This window comes from Microcaecilia unicolor, chromosome 8 (assembly GCF_901765095.1).
Source record: "Microcaecilia unicolor chromosome 8, aMicUni1.1, whole genome shotgun sequence".
Lineage (NCBI taxonomy): Eukaryota > Metazoa > Chordata > Amphibia > Gymnophiona > Siphonopidae > Microcaecilia > Microcaecilia unicolor.
The window spans coordinates 59,790,668-59,810,853 of record NC_044038.1 but is presented as its reverse complement, the minus strand read 5'-3'; the positions used below and the strand labels follow the sequence as shown (position 1 = coordinate 59,810,853).

The 20,186-nt window shown below is 41.9% G+C and overlaps 1 protein-coding gene across 1 annotated transcript in view; it reads left to right on the top strand.

The window, feature by feature from the left end:
- XPO6 (exportin 6) overlaps positions 1-20,186 on the top strand; it is a 224,626-nt gene that overhangs the window by 158,151 nt on the left and 46,289 nt on the right. Inside the window, exon 14 of the mRNA XM_030211002.1 lies at positions 13,744-13,836. Within this exon, the coding sequence (XP_030066862.1) occupies positions 13,744-13,836 (93 nt within the window). The remainder of the gene's footprint in view (positions 1-13,743; positions 13,837-20,186) is intronic.

Below are 20,186 nucleotides of genomic sequence, written 5' to 3'. Positions count from 1 at the left end.
CACTAAGAAGACTACTCTTCCAGGCCCCACGTTTGAGCCGTTGAATAAGGTTTCTGAGAAGGATCTAACATGTAAGACAATGTTTTTGGTGGCCATTGCTTCAGCTAGGAGGATTTCTGAAATTCAGGCTTTGTCTTCCTGAGATCTTTTTTTGCAGTTTTCTGAAGCAGGGGTGTCGATTCGGACAGTGCCGTCGTTTCTACCTAAAGTGGTTTTGGCTTTCCATGTCAATCAGGCGGTTTATCTTCTGGCTTTTCGAAGAGTGGATTATCCGGGGGAGTTTGCCTTGCTACGTTTCCTGGACGTGCGGAGAGCCTTGTTTCGGTACTTGCAGATCTCTAACGAGTTTCGACGCTCAGATCATCTCTTTGTGTTCTTGTCGGGATTGAAAAGAGGTGAGGCGGCTTCTAAGGCTTCCATTGCTCACTGGATTAGGGAAGCCATTGGAGCTGTGTATCTGCTACAAGGGCGGGCGTCTCCAGTGGCCCTGAAGGCGCATTCTACTCGGGCACAGGCGGCTTCTTGGGCGGAGGCCTTATCTCTGAAAGAGATTTGTCGGGCAGCTACTTGGGTGTCCCGTCATACTTTTGCGAAGCATTGCAGGCTAGACGTGTCTGCTCAGGAGGATGCGAGTTCTGGGACGGGAGTGTTGGCGCGGGGAGCATCGGCTTTCCACCCTACTTAAGGAATGCTTTGGTACATCCCACTAGTTCCTGGATTCATCTGCTGCAAGTGACAAGGAAGGTAAAATTATGTCTTACCTGATAATTTTCTTTCCTTTAACGCAGCAGATGAATCCAGGATCCCTCCCTAGTTTAGCCAACATTTTTTTTCATTTTCCGCACAGTGTGGCTATTTTTTCCTTCCGGGTTCTCTTTTGCAGAGTTCGGACAGATATGGGAACATGGAAAGGATTCCGATTTCTGGATCAAGTTGCAGTTATTTCAAAGTTCTTATTTGGTTCACTGTTTTTCATAGTGAGGATGGTTTCTGGTTGTTACTGGTTTCATATTTTTGGCCTTGGCAAATGCTTATGAATAACATACTAACTGAGGAAGGAGCTGGCCGTCTGACATCACTGCCTTTAGTTTGTTTATCTTTATCTCCACCTGCTGGTAGGTGGACTTAACCCACTAGTTCCTGGATTCATCTGCTGCGTTAAAGGAAAGAAAATTATCAAGTAAGACATAATTTTACCTTCTGAGCAATGCACAGACGTTTCCGAATGATGCACAGAGAAGATCACCTACCTTTTAACGTGCAAAATTTTCCATCAGTTCTGGAGCTGTCGTCAAAAGGAGACTCCAGGAAGAGCAATCTGCTTGCATTTTTCAATAGCAAAACTTGTCAGAACAGAGAACAGCTTTAGAGGGCCAGAGAAACAGCTGGTGGGGGAGGGGCTTTCAACAAGCAGAAGATCTTTTTTTCAATAGCAAACAGTGTTGGTGAACAGAGAAGACCTTAGGGAAGGAGAAACAAGCAGTCAGTCAATTGGCTAGGGAAGGCCCCTGTGATGTCAACTATGATGCTAGCTGGGGGGATGGAGAAACAAGCAGCCAGCCAATCAGCTGGGGAAAGCTCCTGTGATGTCAGATGGGGGGAGTAGAGAAACAAGCAATCAGTTGAGGAAAGCCCTTATGATGTCATCTGGGGGAGTGGCTTTCAGCAAGGAGGAGATTACCAAGCAAAATCATCAGGAACAGAGGGAAGGCAAGTATCTGCAGGAGGAAGGTGGAGCCAGCACCAGAGAAATAAAAGTTGCCTACCTGTAACGGTAGTTCTCCTTGGACAGATGATCTTGCAGCCACACAAATGAAGTGACTCTCCCGTGACATCACTGACCCAGACCAGTACCAAAGCATTAAGCTTAAAAAGCTATCACAATATGCACGCGTGCAGATTCCTGCTCTAGTCCACACTATATACCATCAGGCAAGAACCACCCCTTTTCAGTTTGATATAGTAGCTAGCGGCAACTTAAGGGAGGGTTGGGAGGGATTATGTGGCTGCAAGATCTTCTGTCCATGGAGAACTACCGTTACAGGTAGGCAACTTTTATTTCTCCCTGGACAGAGTATCTTGCAGCCACATAAATGAAGACTCCCAAGCTACACAGGTAACAGATTAAGAAACATACATATGTCTATTGAAAAAATAACTGGTACCTGTGTGAGGAGGAGGTGGTAGTTGACGCCTCAGAGTACAGAAGAAAGGACAGCATGACCAAAAACTGCATCAGTAGATGAAGTTGTATCGATGCAATAATGTTTCATAAAAGTGTGCACCATTGACTACGTAACTGCTCTACAAATGTCTTATAAGGAAGTTCTCTGCAAGTGAGCCCTTGTGGCCACCATGGCCCTGAGATTATGAGCTGTGACTTGAATGTTTGAGGGATTAGATGGCTGTGCAAGATGATAACATAAGGTGATACACTTCGCAATCCACTTGGATAGAGTTCCTTTCATCCCTGGTTGCGGTTGCTTTTGACTCGTAACCACTTGTAACCACTCGCCTCCACCTACCCTCCTTTCCTCCTTCCTGTACACATTAATTGATTTGATTTGCTTACTTTATTTTTTGTCTATTAGATTGTAAGCTCTTTGAGCAGGGACTGTCTTTCTTCTATGTTTGTGCGGCGCTGCGTACGCCTTGTAGCGCTATAGAAATGCTAAACAGTAGTAGTAGTAAGTGTAGACCGAAGTGAAAGAAATAATTGAGAGGGTCTATTCTTTGATTTGGTTCTATCCAGATAAATGGTTAGAGCCCTCAGACAGTCCAGAGTATGAAACCTCTTATGATCCTCAGAATCATGTGAAGGAGGATAAAAAGTTGAAAGTACTATTACTTGATTTAAGTGAGAAGTTGAGACTACCTTAGGTAAGAACTTTGAGTGAGTGCGAAGTACGGCCTTATCATAGAGTAATTGAGTATACAGTGGATAGTGGACGAGAACCTGGACCTCACCAATACAGCGTGCTGAAGTCAAAGTTACTAAAAACAGTGTTTTCCAAGTAAGGTATCTGAGTTCCGTGCTGTGAAGTGGCTCGAAAGGAGCAGTCATAAGCACATTCAGCACTAAATTAAGGTCTCGTGCTGGAGTTGGTGGACGAATGGGAGGGTAAAGGTGCATGAGTCTTTTAAGGAATCTTTTTGAAACAGGATGTTGCATGAGGGTCAAATCGTCCAATGGGTCATGGAACACTGAGAGAGTTGACAAATGAAGTCTTATCAACGAGTATGATAACCCTGATTTTGAAAGATGGAGAAGATAATCTAAGACACGAGATACAGTGTCAGGGTGGAGACGATAACGGAAACAGCAGCTGGAGAAACGCTTTCATTTTTCTGTGTAAGATTGCAGAGTCGAGTCTTTTCTAGAGGCGAGGAGAAAAGAACGCCTTGTGAGAATATCATGCTCGATTAGGACCAATCAGCCCAGTCGTGAGACGGAGAGATGCGACATCTGGGTGAAGAAGACTGCCTTGTTGTTGTGTTATCAGATCCGGATCCAGCAGAAGTGGGGGCCTCAAAGTTAGATTTAGGAGAAACGTGAACCATGCCTGTCTTAGCCAGTATGGAGCTATCAACAAAAAAGATGCTCTTTCCGATTTCACCTTATGGAGCATTTTGGAAATAAGTGGAATTGGAGGAAAGGCATAGAGAAGGCCTTCTGTCCATGGAATTTGGAAAGCGTCTTCTGCTCGGAATGGGAAACTTTGAGCAAAATCTGTGACATTTGGCGTTGAGAGGGGACGCAAACAGGTCGATGAGAGTGTGACCCCACTTGCTGAAGAGAGCGTGCGTAACAGTGGTCTTGAGTGACCACTCGTGTGGCTGTAATTTTCTGCTGAGTGAATCCACTAAGGCATTTTGCACCCCAGGTAGTTAGGTTGCTGAGATTGTAGACTGGAGACCTAAGACCACATGCTAGATATGTAGAGCTTCCATGCACAGCTGTCGGGACCCACTACCCCCTTGCTTGTTGATATAGTACATTGCCACCTGATTGTCCGTTTGAACGTGAATTTGTTAATGAGAGAGGTGTGTGAAGAGCCATCTTGATGGCTCGCAGCTCCAGGAGATTGATACTGTATGATGTCTTTTCATGAATCCAAAGACCTTGTGTCTTGTAAGAGTTCATGTGTGCTCCCCACCCCTGTTTGGATGCATCGGTGGTTAGGTAAATTGAAGGTAGAGGAGGCCAAAATGGCATACCTTGAAGGAGATGTGGGGTGTGAGTTCACCATTGCAGAGAAGTTTTCAGACTGTGAGAAAGTCCTATCTTTGTTGACATAGGATGAAGAGCTTGGATCCATCGGTCCCTCAAGTGCCACTGTAAAGGCCTCATATGTAGTCTTGCTAAAGGTACTACTGGTATAGTAGCCACCATATGACCCAGAAGGACTAATAATGTCCGAGCCATGGTGAATGATACATGATTCAGGTGAGGAATGTGAATTTGCATGGCTCTGCTGAGAGGCAAGTACGCTAGCATCTGAGGTGTATGAAGAACTGCTCCTATGAACTCGAGTCGTTGAACTGGAAGGAGTTGAGATTTTTCCGAGTTGATGAGGAACCCATGAATCTTGAGGAGAGAGGTGACCTTATGGTTTACGAGAATTGTATCTCCTTTTAGAAGTTACATATGATGAAAGTTGAAAAGAAGATCTAGGCTGGTTGAGATTGCCATCTTCTAAAGTATCTAGAATTATGCAATCCTGTTTGATGTTATCGATAACGTCTTTAACCCTAGAACCAAAGAGATTGTCTCCTGTACAAAAGGGGCATCAGCTACCCAGTTGTGAACATCTTCGCGGAGACCTGACGCTTTTAACCAAGCCAAACATCTTGTGGAAATGCCCACCGCAGCACCTCTTAACTGAAGTGTCATAAGAATCATGGGTGGCTCTGATTAAATTAGTTACATTCTTCCAGGTTTTGGAGTAATGGTTGCAGTTGAGGTTGCATTGTAGCTGGGAGAGAATCAACCGCTTTAGACAAACTGTCCAGTATGGTGAATTTATAGTCGGTATAATGGAAAATATGAAGCCCTATCCAGGCATTGAGCATGGCACTTTGATACATTTTTTTGCCCAATAAGTCCATGAGCTTCATTTCCTTAGTTGGTGGAACATTAGAATGATCCCGTGAGCTCTTATGCTTACGCATGGCTGAATGAACTACTATAGATTGATGAGATAGCTGCGGCTTACCAAATCCCAAAGTATCCTGGACCTTGTATTTTGTATCTAGGCTCTTTTTTGTAGGCGTAGATGTGCAGGGAGTAGACCAAACAAGTTTATGTTGATCTGTGAGGACATCGTGTAATGGCAATGCTATTATTTCCTTCGGTGCTTCCTTGTAGCGAAGAGCTTGTAGCTTCTTTGATCGTGAATCAGGTTGCGAAGTTGAATGAATGTTCAAAGCTGATGCTAACTTGAGGAGAAATGTGGGATAAGAAGTATCCTCAGGTTGGGGTGACTTAGATGGTTGCAGAGGTGAGGGGTCAGAAGGTAAACCCGGAGTGCCCGCATCGGGATCAGAATGGTTATCAGGAGAAGAACACCTAGAGTGACCCTGAGAATGTAGAGGAGAAGATTCTTAGTCCAAAAAAATTTCTGCTGCCATGGATTCTGATGTAGACACAGACCATGAACGTTTCCTATGAGAAGGCAGAACGTGAGAAGGCAGCTGCTGAGTCTGAAGGTACCTGAGAAGTCGAACGCTGCTGGTTCTGATTTTTTCATAAAAATTCACAAAGGAGATGGAGAATATCTTGATTAGATTGTGACACTTGAAAAGAGGAGGAGATATTGTTGGTAGGCATTATGCCTAAAACCGCTGAGTTATGCTTAGGAGGCACCACTTGATTGTTTAAATCCTGTTTGCATTCTGGAGAAAGAGATGGTATCTGATTTGGAGTGGTTTGAGAAGGAGAAGAGGAGCCATAAAACTGCTGAGAGGAAGCATTGTGCTAGTGAGAAGGGGAGGAGCTAGATCGGTTCCACTGAGAAGGGGAGGAGCCAGCTCGATGATGGGTGGGAGGAGCCAGCTCGATAATGGGAGGAGCTCTATTGGTGCTGACGAGTAGGAGAAGAGCTCCGGTGCAGAGAATGATGCTGCTGACGAGAGTGAGCTCTGTGATGATGAGGCAGTGAAGAGTCAGATCGGTGCCAATGAGAGTGAGAAGATTCGGTGCCATGCTGAAGATCAGTGAGCATTTTAGCTCGTTTAGCAGGAGATTTTGTCAGCCCCAGTGGAGGAGATATAGGGGGCATGTCCTGAATCTGAGTCTCAGCACCGACAACAGAAGTAGTAAATTGTGGTGGCAGAAACTGAGGAGAAATCAGCAGGTGTTGAACAGGCTACTGATTCATGATAGAAACTGCACCCTCCGAACTTTTACCAGGCAGAGGTTCGTCGGAGTGTTTTCTTTTGCTTGTAGCTGTCTTACCAAGCTGTTTAGAGGATGTCTGATAAGGTAACTCGTCTACAACGGCTCTCATTTCAAGATCTCTAATTTTTCGTGTTCGAGGGAGCATGCTAGCACACTTGTCACAGTTGGAATCTAAGTGTGCTTTCCCCAGACAGCGAACACACTGATCGTGAGGATCTAAGTTAGTCATTTTATTATTACAGTCTTTGCAGCATTTGAAGCCCTGTTTCTTTGCCGACATGACGGAAGAGAAAAACTGCCAAATTGAGTTCCTTAACGAAGGAGTGAAATTGTGGAGAAGAAAACAAAAATTAAAGAAAAAAAACAAAAAAATATAATCATGAGAAAACTACACTGGAGAGTATTGAGTCAGCGGGTCTGACCATCAGTTCAGAAAGAAATAAACTGAAAAGGGGCCGTTCTTGCCTGATGGTATACAGTGTGGACTAGAGTGGGAATCTGCACGCGTGCATATTGTGATAGCTTTTAAAGCTTAATGCTTTGGTATTGGTCTGGGTCAGTGACGTCACGGGAGAGTCACTTCATTTGTGTGGCTGCAAGATACTCTGTCTAAGGAGAACTGCAAGGGAAAGGAGACGGGAATAGTGGAGCTAGCAAGTACTGCAGGGGAAAGGAAAGAGTACACCAGCCCAAGCACATGTGCAGAACAGGTACACTTACCAAGAGACTGTGTGCATCTGCTAGGCACTTTCCCTACTGAGCTGCTTGTTGAAATTGTGTGCAGCTCATTTGCATGCAATTTCTTTTGAGCATCACTCGCTTTTTCCAAATCTGTAAGTTCTACCGAGGATCTAAATGCACATGTTTTTTAACGGGGACTCTGTGAATCGGGCCCTCAGGGTGGGCTCTGGATGTTTTCAGCTGGTAGGGCTTGGGGGATCCATGCCAGCTATATGAATGGTGCACCCATCTGCTCAGTGGGCCTGAAGCAAAAGCCCAGGCCCACCCATGGCTATGTGCCTATAGAATATTAATCATTTTTAAGGGAAATAGAGGAATTATTATTGACTTGTAGTTAATGTTTTTTGTGATTTAACTGACAGTTTTGGTTAATTTGCATTTTGCATGATTTAATTATAATCCAATTTGTACATCTATAGTTCAGATGGCAAAATAAAAGTTCCTGAAATTAAATTAATGTTTTATGTGCGTATCAAAGGTTCAAAGAACTGCAGTGGTGGTCAAGGAAAGGAGGAAAAAAACCAAGAGTACACATACATTTTTATTGAAGAATGACTCTACTCGGCCAAGTTTCGGCAATAGTCTTCAGTGTGAACTCAATGGAACACAAGTCCATACATAACCTCCTTTAAAACTGGATCAATCCTCTAAGGTGCTGCTGCATGCCACAGCTGTACTTTGGTTGATTTGCAGAATTTTTCTTCTTCCATTTTTCTGTCAAACCAGTATTTCATATCACAGAGCAATAAGATGCAGAAATTTTATTCTTGAAGGGCAAGGAGGATAGAAAGTCCTCACAAATGGGTGTTGTCATCCAGAGGCTGTGTGGGAAAAGCTTTCTATAGCTTTGTTGCAACTCTGCAAAATTTTTGAGCTTGATTATACAGATGCACTGCATTGTTGTGAAGAGATGCTTCGGTTTTGGTTTCAGTGGAACTTGCAAAGTGTTTTCCGTTTGGTGGTTCCTTTATTTTTTTTTAAGTGTTTTATACTTAAGTTGCCTCCTCTTTCCCTCACTTTTTTTTCTAGTAAAGGCTTTTTCATTTTCTTGAGGTTTTCTTCCCCACCCCACAACTGCCACTTTTTGCCATTTGTCAGTTCTTTAGGCAGTTTCACTGGACTATTTATTTGTCTGGAGGGACTAAAAGAGAAATTAATTTCTTTTTTTGCCTCAGTCATATTTTTCAGTGCTATGTCCCAGAAGAAAGTTCCCAGTGACTTCAAATGAAGGTGGTATGGCAAGACTTTCAGACACCAGTACTTGAAACTGATGCTTGCATTGCTTGGGCACAGAATGTAAGCCCTCTACATATAACAAGTGTTTGACTGTAGGGGTTTTGTAGCCGTGAAGAGCAAAAATAGAGGCTCTTTGATTTCTCCGATCCACATTCATTGGCATCTGAGGAATTAGTCCTAAATGACCCTGAGATGCACCAGACAGTGAGGACACATTGAAGACCTTGATCTTCCTTGACATCATATGTCAGCATGATCCATCAGGTTTGGACAGCCATCAGTATCATAGGCGCCCTGTATAAGAGGCTTGGGGAGGCTAAACCTCCCCAGCCAAGCTGTGACCTTTCCTCGCCTTTTCCTCCGCCACATACCCCCCGCTGAGCCCGCCCTCAGCTCCCCGACTTTTCCATTCCTGCCGTTGCCGCCCGGCGTTTAAACCTTTTTAAGTTGCAGTGACGGCTCACCTCCGCTCCAGCCTTTCCCTTCTCGCTCAGTGTCCCGCCCTCTGTTTTGACACTAACAATCTTCAAGGAAGATTGAGGAGCAGCTTGCCAGGCATCCGGCTCAATCCAGAATTTTTGATGGCATCAACATCAAGGTAGGAGGAGGCCACACCAATCCTTGAGTCCCGTGCATTGCCTGGATTATTTTCGTCTGTGTGGAGCCATTGGTGGTGCATTGAGGCCTAGATGCTAACAATCGAGAAGCACCCTCAACAGAGGATTTCTCTGATACAAAGTCTAAGCAGTCCTGTGGCTCATGAGACCTGTCAATACCATAGACTACATAAAACTCCTTGATTGTCTAGACCCAATCCCTGGTGAACACCCAGCTGACAGAACCTGGACTAACTTCGACACACTCTCGGATGATACTATCTCCCTAGCGCTCAAAAGATTCGCCAAGTCCCACTGCAAACTAGACATATGCCCTAATGACCTTATAAAATTTGCCCCTCAACAACTCATATCAGACTTCACGAAGCATTTGAACTATATGTTACAAAATGGACTCTTCCCAAAGGAGAAAGGAAATATTCTACTTACCCCTATACCTAAAGACACAAAGAAAAGTACAAGCGACTTAACCAACTATCGCCCAGTAGCATGAATCCCTCTGATAACCAAACTAACGGAAGGTATGGTGACCAAGCAACTCACCAACTACTTAAATAAATTTTCAATACTTCACGACTCCCAATCAGGATTTCGGTCTAACCACAGTACCGAAACAGTGCTAATTACTCTCCTAACAAAATGTAAACAAGCTATTGCAACCGGCAACAACATACTTCTCCTACAATTCGACATGTCCAGCGCTTTCGACATGGTTGACCATGGAATATTACTACACATCCTAGAATACTTCCGAGTTGGATGTAGCTTTCTTAATTGGTTTAGAGGCTTCCTGACCACAAGATCATACCAAGTGACATCTAACTCGACTACATCAGCCCCATGGATACCTCAATGTGGAGTCCCTCAAGGATCTCCCCTCTCGCCAACCCTCTTCAAACTAATGCTGACACCCTTGGCCAGATTACTATCCAATCAGAACCTCAACCCACTTATTTACGCAGATGACGTCACAATCTACATCCCGTTCAAACATGATTTAAAGGAAATCACTAATGACATCAACCAAAGCTTCCAAATCATGCATTCATGGGCGGATGCATTTCAGTTGAAACTCAATGCAGAAAAAACTCAATGTCTTATACTTACTTCACAACATAACACAAGCAAATACACCACCATAACCACACCAACCTTGTCTCTTCCAGTTTCAGACACCCTGAAAATTCTTGGAGTTACCATCGATTGAAATCTTACACTTGAAAGTTATGTGAAGAATACAACTAAGAAGATGTTCCATTCAATGTGGAAATTGAAAAAAGTAAGACCTTTCTTCCCAAGGATCATCTTTCGCAGCCTGGTACAATCAATGGTGCTAAGTCACCTAGATTACTGCAATGCACTCTACGTTAGTTGTAAAGAGCAACTCATCAAGAAACTGCAAACAGCCCAGAATACTGCAGCCAGACTCATATTTGGAAAAACAAAATATGAAAGTGCAAAACCCCTAAGAGAAAAGTTACACTGGCTTCCACTTAAAGAACGTATTGCGTGCAAAGTCTGCACTCTAGTTCATAAAATAATTCACGGAGATACCCCGGCCTACATGTTAGACCTGGTCAACTTACCACCCAGGAACGCTAAAAGATCATCCCGCACATTCCTTAATCTTCACTTTCCTAACTGTAAAAGACTGAAATACAGATTTACACATGCGTCTAGCTTTTCCTACATGAATACGCAGTTGTGGAATGCATTGCCACTTAATCTAAAAACAATTTACGAACTAATTAACTTTCGTATATCTCTGAAGACCTATTTCTTCAACAAGGCATACCACAACGATCAATAACTGTAAATGTAACACATCACCACTTTACGTTATGTTCTGAATTGTTCTCTTCCTATATCTGTTTGCTTAATTCTATTATGTCATCCATGTTCTCTGTGTAACTCCAATTGTTATCGTTTACTCTGGTATGGTGAACGCCATAACAGAACATTGTAAGCCACATTGAGCCTACAAATAGGTGGGAAAATGTGGGATACAAGTACAACAAAAAAATAAATAAATTCACACCACAAAGCAAAAAAAGCAAGAAGTGTGGGACCCAAAGTCAATGGTTCAAATTAACAATAAGAAAAAAAGAACCGTACAAATTTTAAATTTGCTCAAAATTTAAGTGAAAATAGTGCTCAGAAACAAAATTTTGTTATCCCTCGTGATACTTAACACCACCTGGCAATCACTTGTTTAGTCATTGCGCCAAGTTAGTAAAAAGATCTTAACAGAAAAAAACTTATCTGTGGTGTTAGTGCACCAAATCTAAGTGTCCATATATAAATTCCATCAAAAGTGTAGAAAGTGAAAATACTTAATATCAATACAAAATCTTCTGCAGAAGCTAGAAGAATGGTCTAAGGTTTGGCAATTAAAATTCAATGCAAAGAAATGCAAAGTGATGCACTTAGGGAGTAGAAATTCACCGGAGACGTATGTGTTAGGCGGTGAGAGTCTGATATGTACAGACGGGGAGAGGGATCTTGGGGTGAATAGAATTATCTGAAGGGGACAAAACAGTGTGACAAGGTGGTGACCGTAGCTAGAAGGTTGCTAGGCTGTATAGAGAGAGGTGTGACCAGCAGAAGAAAGGAGGTGTTGATGCCCCTGTATAAGTCGTTGGTGAGGCCCCACCCGGAGTATTGTGTTCAGTTTTGGAGGCCGTATCTTGCTAAAGATGTAAAAAGAATTGAAGCGGTGCAAAGAAAAGCTACGAAAATGGTATGGGATTTGCGTTACAAGATGTATGAGGAGAGACTTGCTGGCCTGAACATATATACCCTGGTGGAAAGGAGAAACAGGGGTGATATGATACAGACGTTCAATATTTGAAAGGTATTAATCCGCAAACGAACCTTTTCCGTAGATGGGAAGGCGGTAGAACGAGAGGACATGAAATGAGATTGAAAGGGGGCAGACTCAAGAAAAATGTCAGGAAGTATTTTTTCACGGAGAGAGTGATGGATACTTGGAATGCCCTCCCGCGATGGAATGCCCTCCCGCGGGAGGTGGAGATGAAAACAGTAACGGAATTAAAAAATGCGTGGGATAAACATAAAGGAATCCTGTTCAGAAGGAAGGGATCCTCAGAAGCTTAGAGGAGATTGGGTAGCAGAGCCGGTGGTGGGAGGCGGGCTAGTGCTGGGCAGACCTCTACTGTCTGTGCCCTGAAAATGGCAGATACAAATCGAAGTCAGGTATACACATAAAGTAGCACATATGAGTTTATCTTTTTGGGCAGACTGGATGGACCGTGCAGGTCTTTCTTTTTTTTTTTTTAATTTAGAAATTTTTTATAGAACCATCAATTTAACAACATTCTGGAGCCAACGACTCCCATAACATGCCACACTACTTATTCTACAACAGTTACCACATTCCAGTTTTCTCCCCCCCCCCCCCCCCCACCCCCCAGTCCGTGCGGGTCTTTCTCTGCCGTCATCTACTATGTTACTATGTTATTCTCCTCCACTTCTCAACATGATCATGTCTCACTTCCTCAGGAGGATAGAATCAAAACAGTTGAATCTACAAAACAAAAACCATTTTCAAGTCCAATGATCAAAAATAAATTCAGTACAAACACTAACACAGTCTCATGGCACTGAGCCTCGCATGAACATTAGTTATCAACAGCACCCATTGGTCCATTAAATATGACATATTTGATTGAGAGTCACTGATAGACTATACACACAGTCAATCCATCAGTGAGCCATTCAGACTTGGGAATTCTCCATCATTAATCAGCAGGCACAGAGAACTCTGTTGCATCTCAACGTTAGGTCCTTTGCCCTTGCAGTTTGGATGTTGTGAGTAACCAAAGTTGTTCTAAACGTGCCTGACAGCTTGTAGAGGCACTTCTGGCTTCTAGAAGGGTCTCCACTAGGAGATCTACAGATGTGGGAGGAGATTAGTGTTTTGTGATTGTAAGGCTCCAGATCATGTTCTATCCCACTCAAAAACTGCTTGAATAACCTTAAAGGGTCATTTCATAGCTCCCAGCATCAGGGTTGTGACTGCATCTATAACCCACGTGATGTTTTTTTTTCCTCTCTGGAGAGTTGCAGACATGTGACATGGACTTTGGTTCATACGTTCTCTTGTCATCCTTTGGAAAGGTATTACCAATGAGAGAACAGGTTTACTCAGTCTGTTGTTTGGAGTCTGAGGTTTAGAATCCAACTCCATAGCCCTAGCTCTCCCCTACCCACCCCCATTTTTAAGATTTCAAAGTTGCCTTCAATATTAAAAAAAAATTGTCTGCTCATTGTTGGTCAGTTTCTTTCATTTTCCTCCTTTTTATGTTAAAGGCTCCCTTTAGCTAGGGAGTCACATTTGTGAGGAGATTCTAACCTTCTTGCCCACGGACAAAATCAAGATATTTACCTATAGCAGTTTTCCTCGTGTAACCCCAACCTCCCCTTGAGCTCTGTGTTATGGTAAGGTACATAACTGAGATGGCACTGTGTCACAGTGCAGCACAGGAACTAGTGTACATGCATAGTCAAGCTCAGAACTTTCTCCACATGGGCTCCATCAGATGACATCACCCATTTGAGGGCACTTGCTACAGAAAACTAAATTGGTTTCACCTTCTTAACCACTTCCTTCCTCTAAAGTAGCAAGTATAATTAGCTGCCGGTGGTTCTGCCTCCATTTCCTTGCCTAATCTTCTGTAATTTTTAGATTGTCAAATGTCAATGTCTGGTTTTTACCTCTTCCAACAGGTTGGTGAAAGTCACGCTGTATGGCTCTCAATTCAAACTGTTCAACATTGAAACTGCTGTGCCATCTGTACTAAAACCAGACCTCATTGATGTGTAAGTATGAAATTTAATTTGCATGATGAAATTAGGAAAACTGGTTAAAAAGAAAAGTAGTATTCTGATTTGATTAAAAAGCTTGTCATGGAGAACTTGATGTTATACACTGCTTCACTAAGAAACTATCCAAATTCTACTTATATCCGTTTTTTAAACTAAATCATATATGTCTTCATTGTCCACCCAGTTTTCTGTTTCAGATCATGTGATATGGATTTTGCCTTTTGTGATCAGAGGCCTTATTGGACATTGAAAGTTTCCCTGGATAGTATTGGATTGCTATAATTCTTGGATGTAAGCAGGACCTGATTTTCAGATCAGTTTTCCAGCTACCAGTCATTAATTTCTCTCTTCTTTCAGTTTGATTCGGATTTTTTTCCTGAAAAGAGTTTTTGAAATCCCCTCCAGCTTAGCCACTATCACAACCTTTATGAATCTAAATAAATTGTAATTACTGCTCTGCTGATCTTTATCACAACCCCCACCTCACCCCCACACATTTAATATGAAAATACCACAAACAAAAAGTGAACTGAGCAAATAATTATTTTAAAGGGGTGTAACTGTCTGTAGGATAAGTGTACTATAGACCTTTTATTTCATGGGTATTCAAAGACATCAAAACACACACTACACTCCTTGGACTGTAGGCAAGCATTGGCCTTTTTTCCTTGAAATGGCCTTAGCGCCACAGACAACATTTTGTTTCCTTTCATCCCAAGTGGATTTGGTCATCATTGGCTACCAGCTTATTTTCTTTTCCTTATGCCCAGGCTGGGCTGCCCAGGAGGATCCTCTTACAGGTTGCAATGCCAGAGCCCTGGCTCCGTTGTTAGCCTCCATTTGGAAATTTGCTAGGCTGCTATTTCGTCTTCATTCCACACATTCACATCTCATTTCTGCTTCAAGAAGCATGCCTGAAGAGCATGGCCGACTTGACAGTCGATTTGGATAGATAGTAATGCAGAATTAATTTGGGTTCTAGAATCCAACTCCACCCGCCTAGGCCCATTTTATTCTGTCCCAGTCTACACTTCCGACGATTTGCAAGTGGTTTCAGGTTCGTCTATGTTCTGACCTCACCATTGCAAGGTGCAATTCGTCATTGGTTCTTGTTTCCAGTGAGCCTGGTAGCTAAGGATTCCCCACATGTGAGAATATTAGCTTGCTTGTCCTCGGAGAAAGCGAGGATACTTACCTATAGCAGATATTCTCTGAGAATAGGCTATATATTCTCACATACCCTCCCACCTCCCCTTGGATTTGTTTTCTTTTTCTTCTATACCTGCTACAGGTAAGCAAGCAATCAACATTGAAAAGCACATTTAAACCAGGCTTTGCATAGTTTGAGGAATAGAAATAAATCCAGAAGCATCTTCAAATCATATGGAAAAACACTGAGGAAGATCAAGGAACATGGTTACCTTTCAATCAGGAGTCCTATGAGGCTAGTATTTTCTAACACTGATCATGCGAGAACAGGGCATTCTTCCATTCCAACACAGAGTTCCTAGCCCTAACAGCTTGGATGTTAGAGGTTGACATTGTCTTCCCTGACCTTGCCTAACTGTTTCACAGACGTATCTAGCTACCAGGAAGGATTCCATTAAGAGGACATATGGATTTAAATGGAAGAAGTGTATTGTCTAGTGGTGAGGGCAAGGCTATAGATCCCTTCACTTGCCCTATACAAAAACTGCTTGAATACCTTCAACATCTATCAGAAGCGGGTCTCAAGACTAACTCAGTAAGGATTCAACTTAGTGCAATTAGAGCTTATCAGGTAAGAAGGTAAGCATGAAAGATCTTGGATTTAAGCAATTGATTACAGCTCCAACACACAAAAATGGTAATGTTTTAGACCTAGTTTATGTTTCTTATGTCATTTCTGATCAGTGGGTTTTTGATAGTGAATTCCCAGTAAGCTGGTCAGCTCATTACGTTGTTCATGGTGTTTTTTTTCATTATGATAGCTCAGTTATTAATGGAAATAAATAGTTAATAGTAAAAAAAAAAAAGGTTGGTCTGAAACAAGAGATGATACGTACAGATGTGTCTCGGAAGAGGTGTCATCACTAATTTCCTTATTTGAAAATCTTAATCTGGACAAGGGAATAGAAAAGTGGCATATGTTCTTAAAAATTTTGAGAATGAGTTGTTGGAAACTTGGGGCCCTGTTTACTAAGCTGCGCTAGAAGCGTGTTAGCGTTTTTAGCGCGCATTAAGCATTTATTACACACTAACCGTGTACACGCCCATAATAGTCCTGTGGGCATCTACATGGTTAGTGCGCGCTTTTAGCTGCCTAATAACGCTAGCACACCTTAGTAAACAGGACCCTAAGTGGGTTGTATCTTCTTCCATTCCTAGAAATAAATTCTGATTTGTTTATTTTGCAATGTCATTTGTGTCAACTTGAACGCAAGTGGTGTAAATGTTCATTTGATGAGTTGCGTCAGAAATGCAGAGCCCAAAGTAAATTTTTATCAGGAGATTTTAAAAAGAATATATAAAAAAGAAATTGTCTGAGATGGGGAATAATCCTCCACTGCTAACTCCAGGCTTCGCTCCTTTTCTCTCGCGGCACCTTATGCCTGGAATAGACTTCCTGGACCTATATGTCTAGCTCCATCTCTACCTGTTTTCAAATCTTTGCTGAAAACCCACCTTTTCACTGCTGCTTTTAGCTCCTAGCCACAATTGCCCTCCCCTTGTTCCTTCCTCCCCTCACCCATAACTGTCTTGTCTGTCTGTATTATTTAGATTGTAAGCTCTTTTGAGCAGGGACTGTCTCTTTTTATCAGGTGTTCAGCACTGCGTGCGTCTGGTAGCGCTATACAAATGCTAATAATAATAATAATCATCTCTTTAAACTTGTTTCAAATCTAGTGTTATCATTGGTTGGTGTCGTTATTGATGGTTCTTTGCCACTTTTTTCTGATTATTGTGACAATAAGGTGTTGAATTTGAGGGGGGTTCTGTTTTTTGTTCACTCCTTGAATAGCAGTATTTGGTCCTCCCTTGATTTGGCTGAGTCTGAGCAGTATCTGATGAATTGAGTGGTGCTTGTGATCAATCTGTGACTCACACCGAAGTAGCTAAATATCTTCGGTCTACAAATTCATCAGCCATTTTATTAGATGCAATTTCTTTCTGTTATTTGTCTTTATGTACAAATTCAATCGCTCCATCTCTGACCCACCTCAACAATTTGTCTTTGAGCACTAACAATGTTCCATCTTATCTCAAAAAAGCTATAATTACTCCAATTCTTAAGAAAGGGAAAAATGTATGTGATGGGATATTCAGGTTTTAGGCCAGTTTCTGATATTGTCTTTTTAACAATGGTTTTAGAGAAAGCTGTTCTTTTATAATTGAATGATTTTGGATGCCAGTGATCTTTTACATCATCGACAATCAGGATACCACTGTGATCACAGCACTGAATCCTTATTGCTAGAAATAGTGGATGAGAGATGGGTAAAGGCTGATCAGGGCTGCGATGCCCTGTGGGTACAGTGAGATCTAACTCTGCAGGCTTTGATACGTTGTCTCATGTAAAATTAATGCAATATTTTAGTAACTGGCAATAAATCAGTGGTATTGCAGTAATTTGAGTCTTATTTTTTTCATTGTGCACAGTCAGTCTGTTCAAATCAGGAACTTTCTACCAAAAGGGTTCTAGAACAAGGTGTTCTGCAAGGATCACTTTTCACCAATTCTTTTCAATTTATATTTGGAACCTTTAGCAAAATTATTGGACAGCTGGGAAATTGATTTCCACTTTTTTTGCTAATATCATCTAGCTTATTTTTATGAAAAATGATCAAGAAGAGGTTATTTCTGGGTTTAATAAAACTTCAGATTCTAGCAGACGATGTGCAAACACGATTTAATTTTAAATGCAGATAAATCATCAGTGATGGGACTTTCACACAAACATAATGTTTTACATGTCTTTCCTAAAATATTGCAGGATATAATGGCATTAGGTTTTCGTTATGATGATGCATTGAAATTTAATCTGCAAATAGGCTATATTGCAACATCTCATTTTTTTTCCATCTTCGGATGTTGCAACAACTGAAACCTGTATTAACCAAAGGCAACTTGATAAAATTGGTAAATGCTTTTGTTACGAGTTACTATTGTAATTCTCTCTTGATTGGACTGAGTAAAATGGGCCTTCAGCGCCTACAATTGGTACAAAATACAGCTGCCCATTTAATAACAGGGTCTAAGAGATCTAATCATATTAATCTAGTGTTGTACTGATTGCACTGGCTGCGCGTATTAGTTTCAAGTTACTGAGTTTGGCTTACAAATCGTATAGTTTGGGACATCCAATCTACCTTTGTAGCAAGCTGATAAAATATATTTCTTGGCTGGAATTACGTTTCATTCATCGCAAAGTCTTCTGCAGTTCCTGGGTCTTGATGTCATTAAAACTTTCTCAACAAATAGAAAAAGAGCCTTTTCATATGCTGGACCTTCTATTTGTAATTCCTTACCTGAGGATCTTCATAATGTTTCTTCATATTTTATCTTTCATAAACTTTTTAAAAACTTGATTGTTTCAATATATTAAGTGATCTGTTTATAGATTGTATCTAACTGAACTGTTTATCTGTAATATTATATTAAAATTGTAAATCGTATACTGCTTTGTTACTGTAGTATATATGCAGTATACAGATGCTCCTGCCATCTCAGGGAGTTGACACTTCAGCCTTGTAATGAGGTAGAAGCTGTATAGGAGTTCCCTGCATGCTTAGAAAAAAATATCTGAGAGAGCTCTCTTTCTCAGTTTCTTGGATGACATTATCTACTGTGTATCTGATTTTATCTGACAGACTAGAGAACCCTGTTCTGTGTAAGCAGTTTCGCTTTTCAATCATTTAGCTCGCATGGCCCCTTTTCTCTTTTTTTTTCTTCTCCATCTCTTTTATGCCATCTTTCACCATTCTTTTTCTTGTGCATTTGTGGTGAGGTTGGCGGGGGGGGGGGGAGACCCTGCTGTTTCTTTTCTATGTATTCCAATAAGTTCCAATAAAAAATAAATTAACAGGCATAATATTCTCACATATGACTGACATCATCCACGGAGCCTGGTGCGGAGACTGCTATAGTGTACTGTTACTTTGAAACCTTTAGGCAGTGCCCCCCACCACACATGTGCGGGAGTGGAGGAATAGCCTACTGATTAGTTAAGTGGGCTTTGATCCTGGAGAACTACTACTACTTATCATTTCTATAGCGCTACAAGGCATACGCAGCACTGTACACCATACACAAAAGACAGTCCCTGCTCAAAGAGCTTACAATCTAGATAAGACAGGTAAACAGACAGAACAATAAGGGTAAGGGAATAAAGAGGTGAGGATAAAAGGACAGGGCAAGGTAGTAGTGGTTAGGAGTCAAAAGCAGTGGTAAAGAGGAGGGCTTTAAGTTTGGACTTGAAAACGGCCAAAGACGGGGCTAGATGTACAGGCTCGGGTAGTCTATTCCAGGCGTGAGGTGCAGCAAGATAAAAGGAACGGAGCCTGGCATTAGCAGTAGAGGAAAAGGGGACAGATAAGAGAGATTTATCTACAGAACGGAGTACCCAAGAGGGGGGCGTAGGGAGAGACTAGAGTGGAGAGGCACTGGGGAGCGGCAGAGCAAATGAACTGAGTTCGATTCCCACTGCAGGGGAACTGAGTTCGATTCCCACTTTGGGGAAGTCACTTAACACTCCATTGCCCCAGGTACAAAAATAAGTACCTGTATAATATGTAAACCGCTTTGATTGTAGCCATGAAAAGGCAAAATGTCAACTCCCATCCTCCCCTTTCCCTTCCTGCCTGATGCTCGAACGTTTTCCACAGAGCAGAGAAGTTAGATTTTTAATCTCAGCATGTCAAACTTTATTTGGTGTCTTTGCTTTTTGGGATATTTTTTCTGTCATATTTTTCTTTTCTCATTGTTAAATTTAACCAAAATATATTTTTTAATTCTTTTTTTTCTTTTTCGTTTTTTGGCCTTTGTGGGCCTCTGAGGCCGTAGTTTTTGTTTGTTTGGGGGGGGGGGGGGTTGGCTGAGGAGCAGTGACCATTTTCGGTTAGAGATTTACTCGATCTCCCTGTACCATTGAGCCTTTTGACCTTACATCGTCCATTTTTCCCTCCATTACAGAGGGTGCAGAGTGACTTTAAAAAGTGTACTCTCAGACCCCCATAACTGGTGTGTGCAGTGCTCTGGTCTGGAGCACAGGGACATACAGTGTAACCTCTGTCTACAGAGAGGCTCGGGTTCTCCAATTCTTATGTGGCAGACAGTATGATTTTCATTTGCATTTGTTTTGTAAT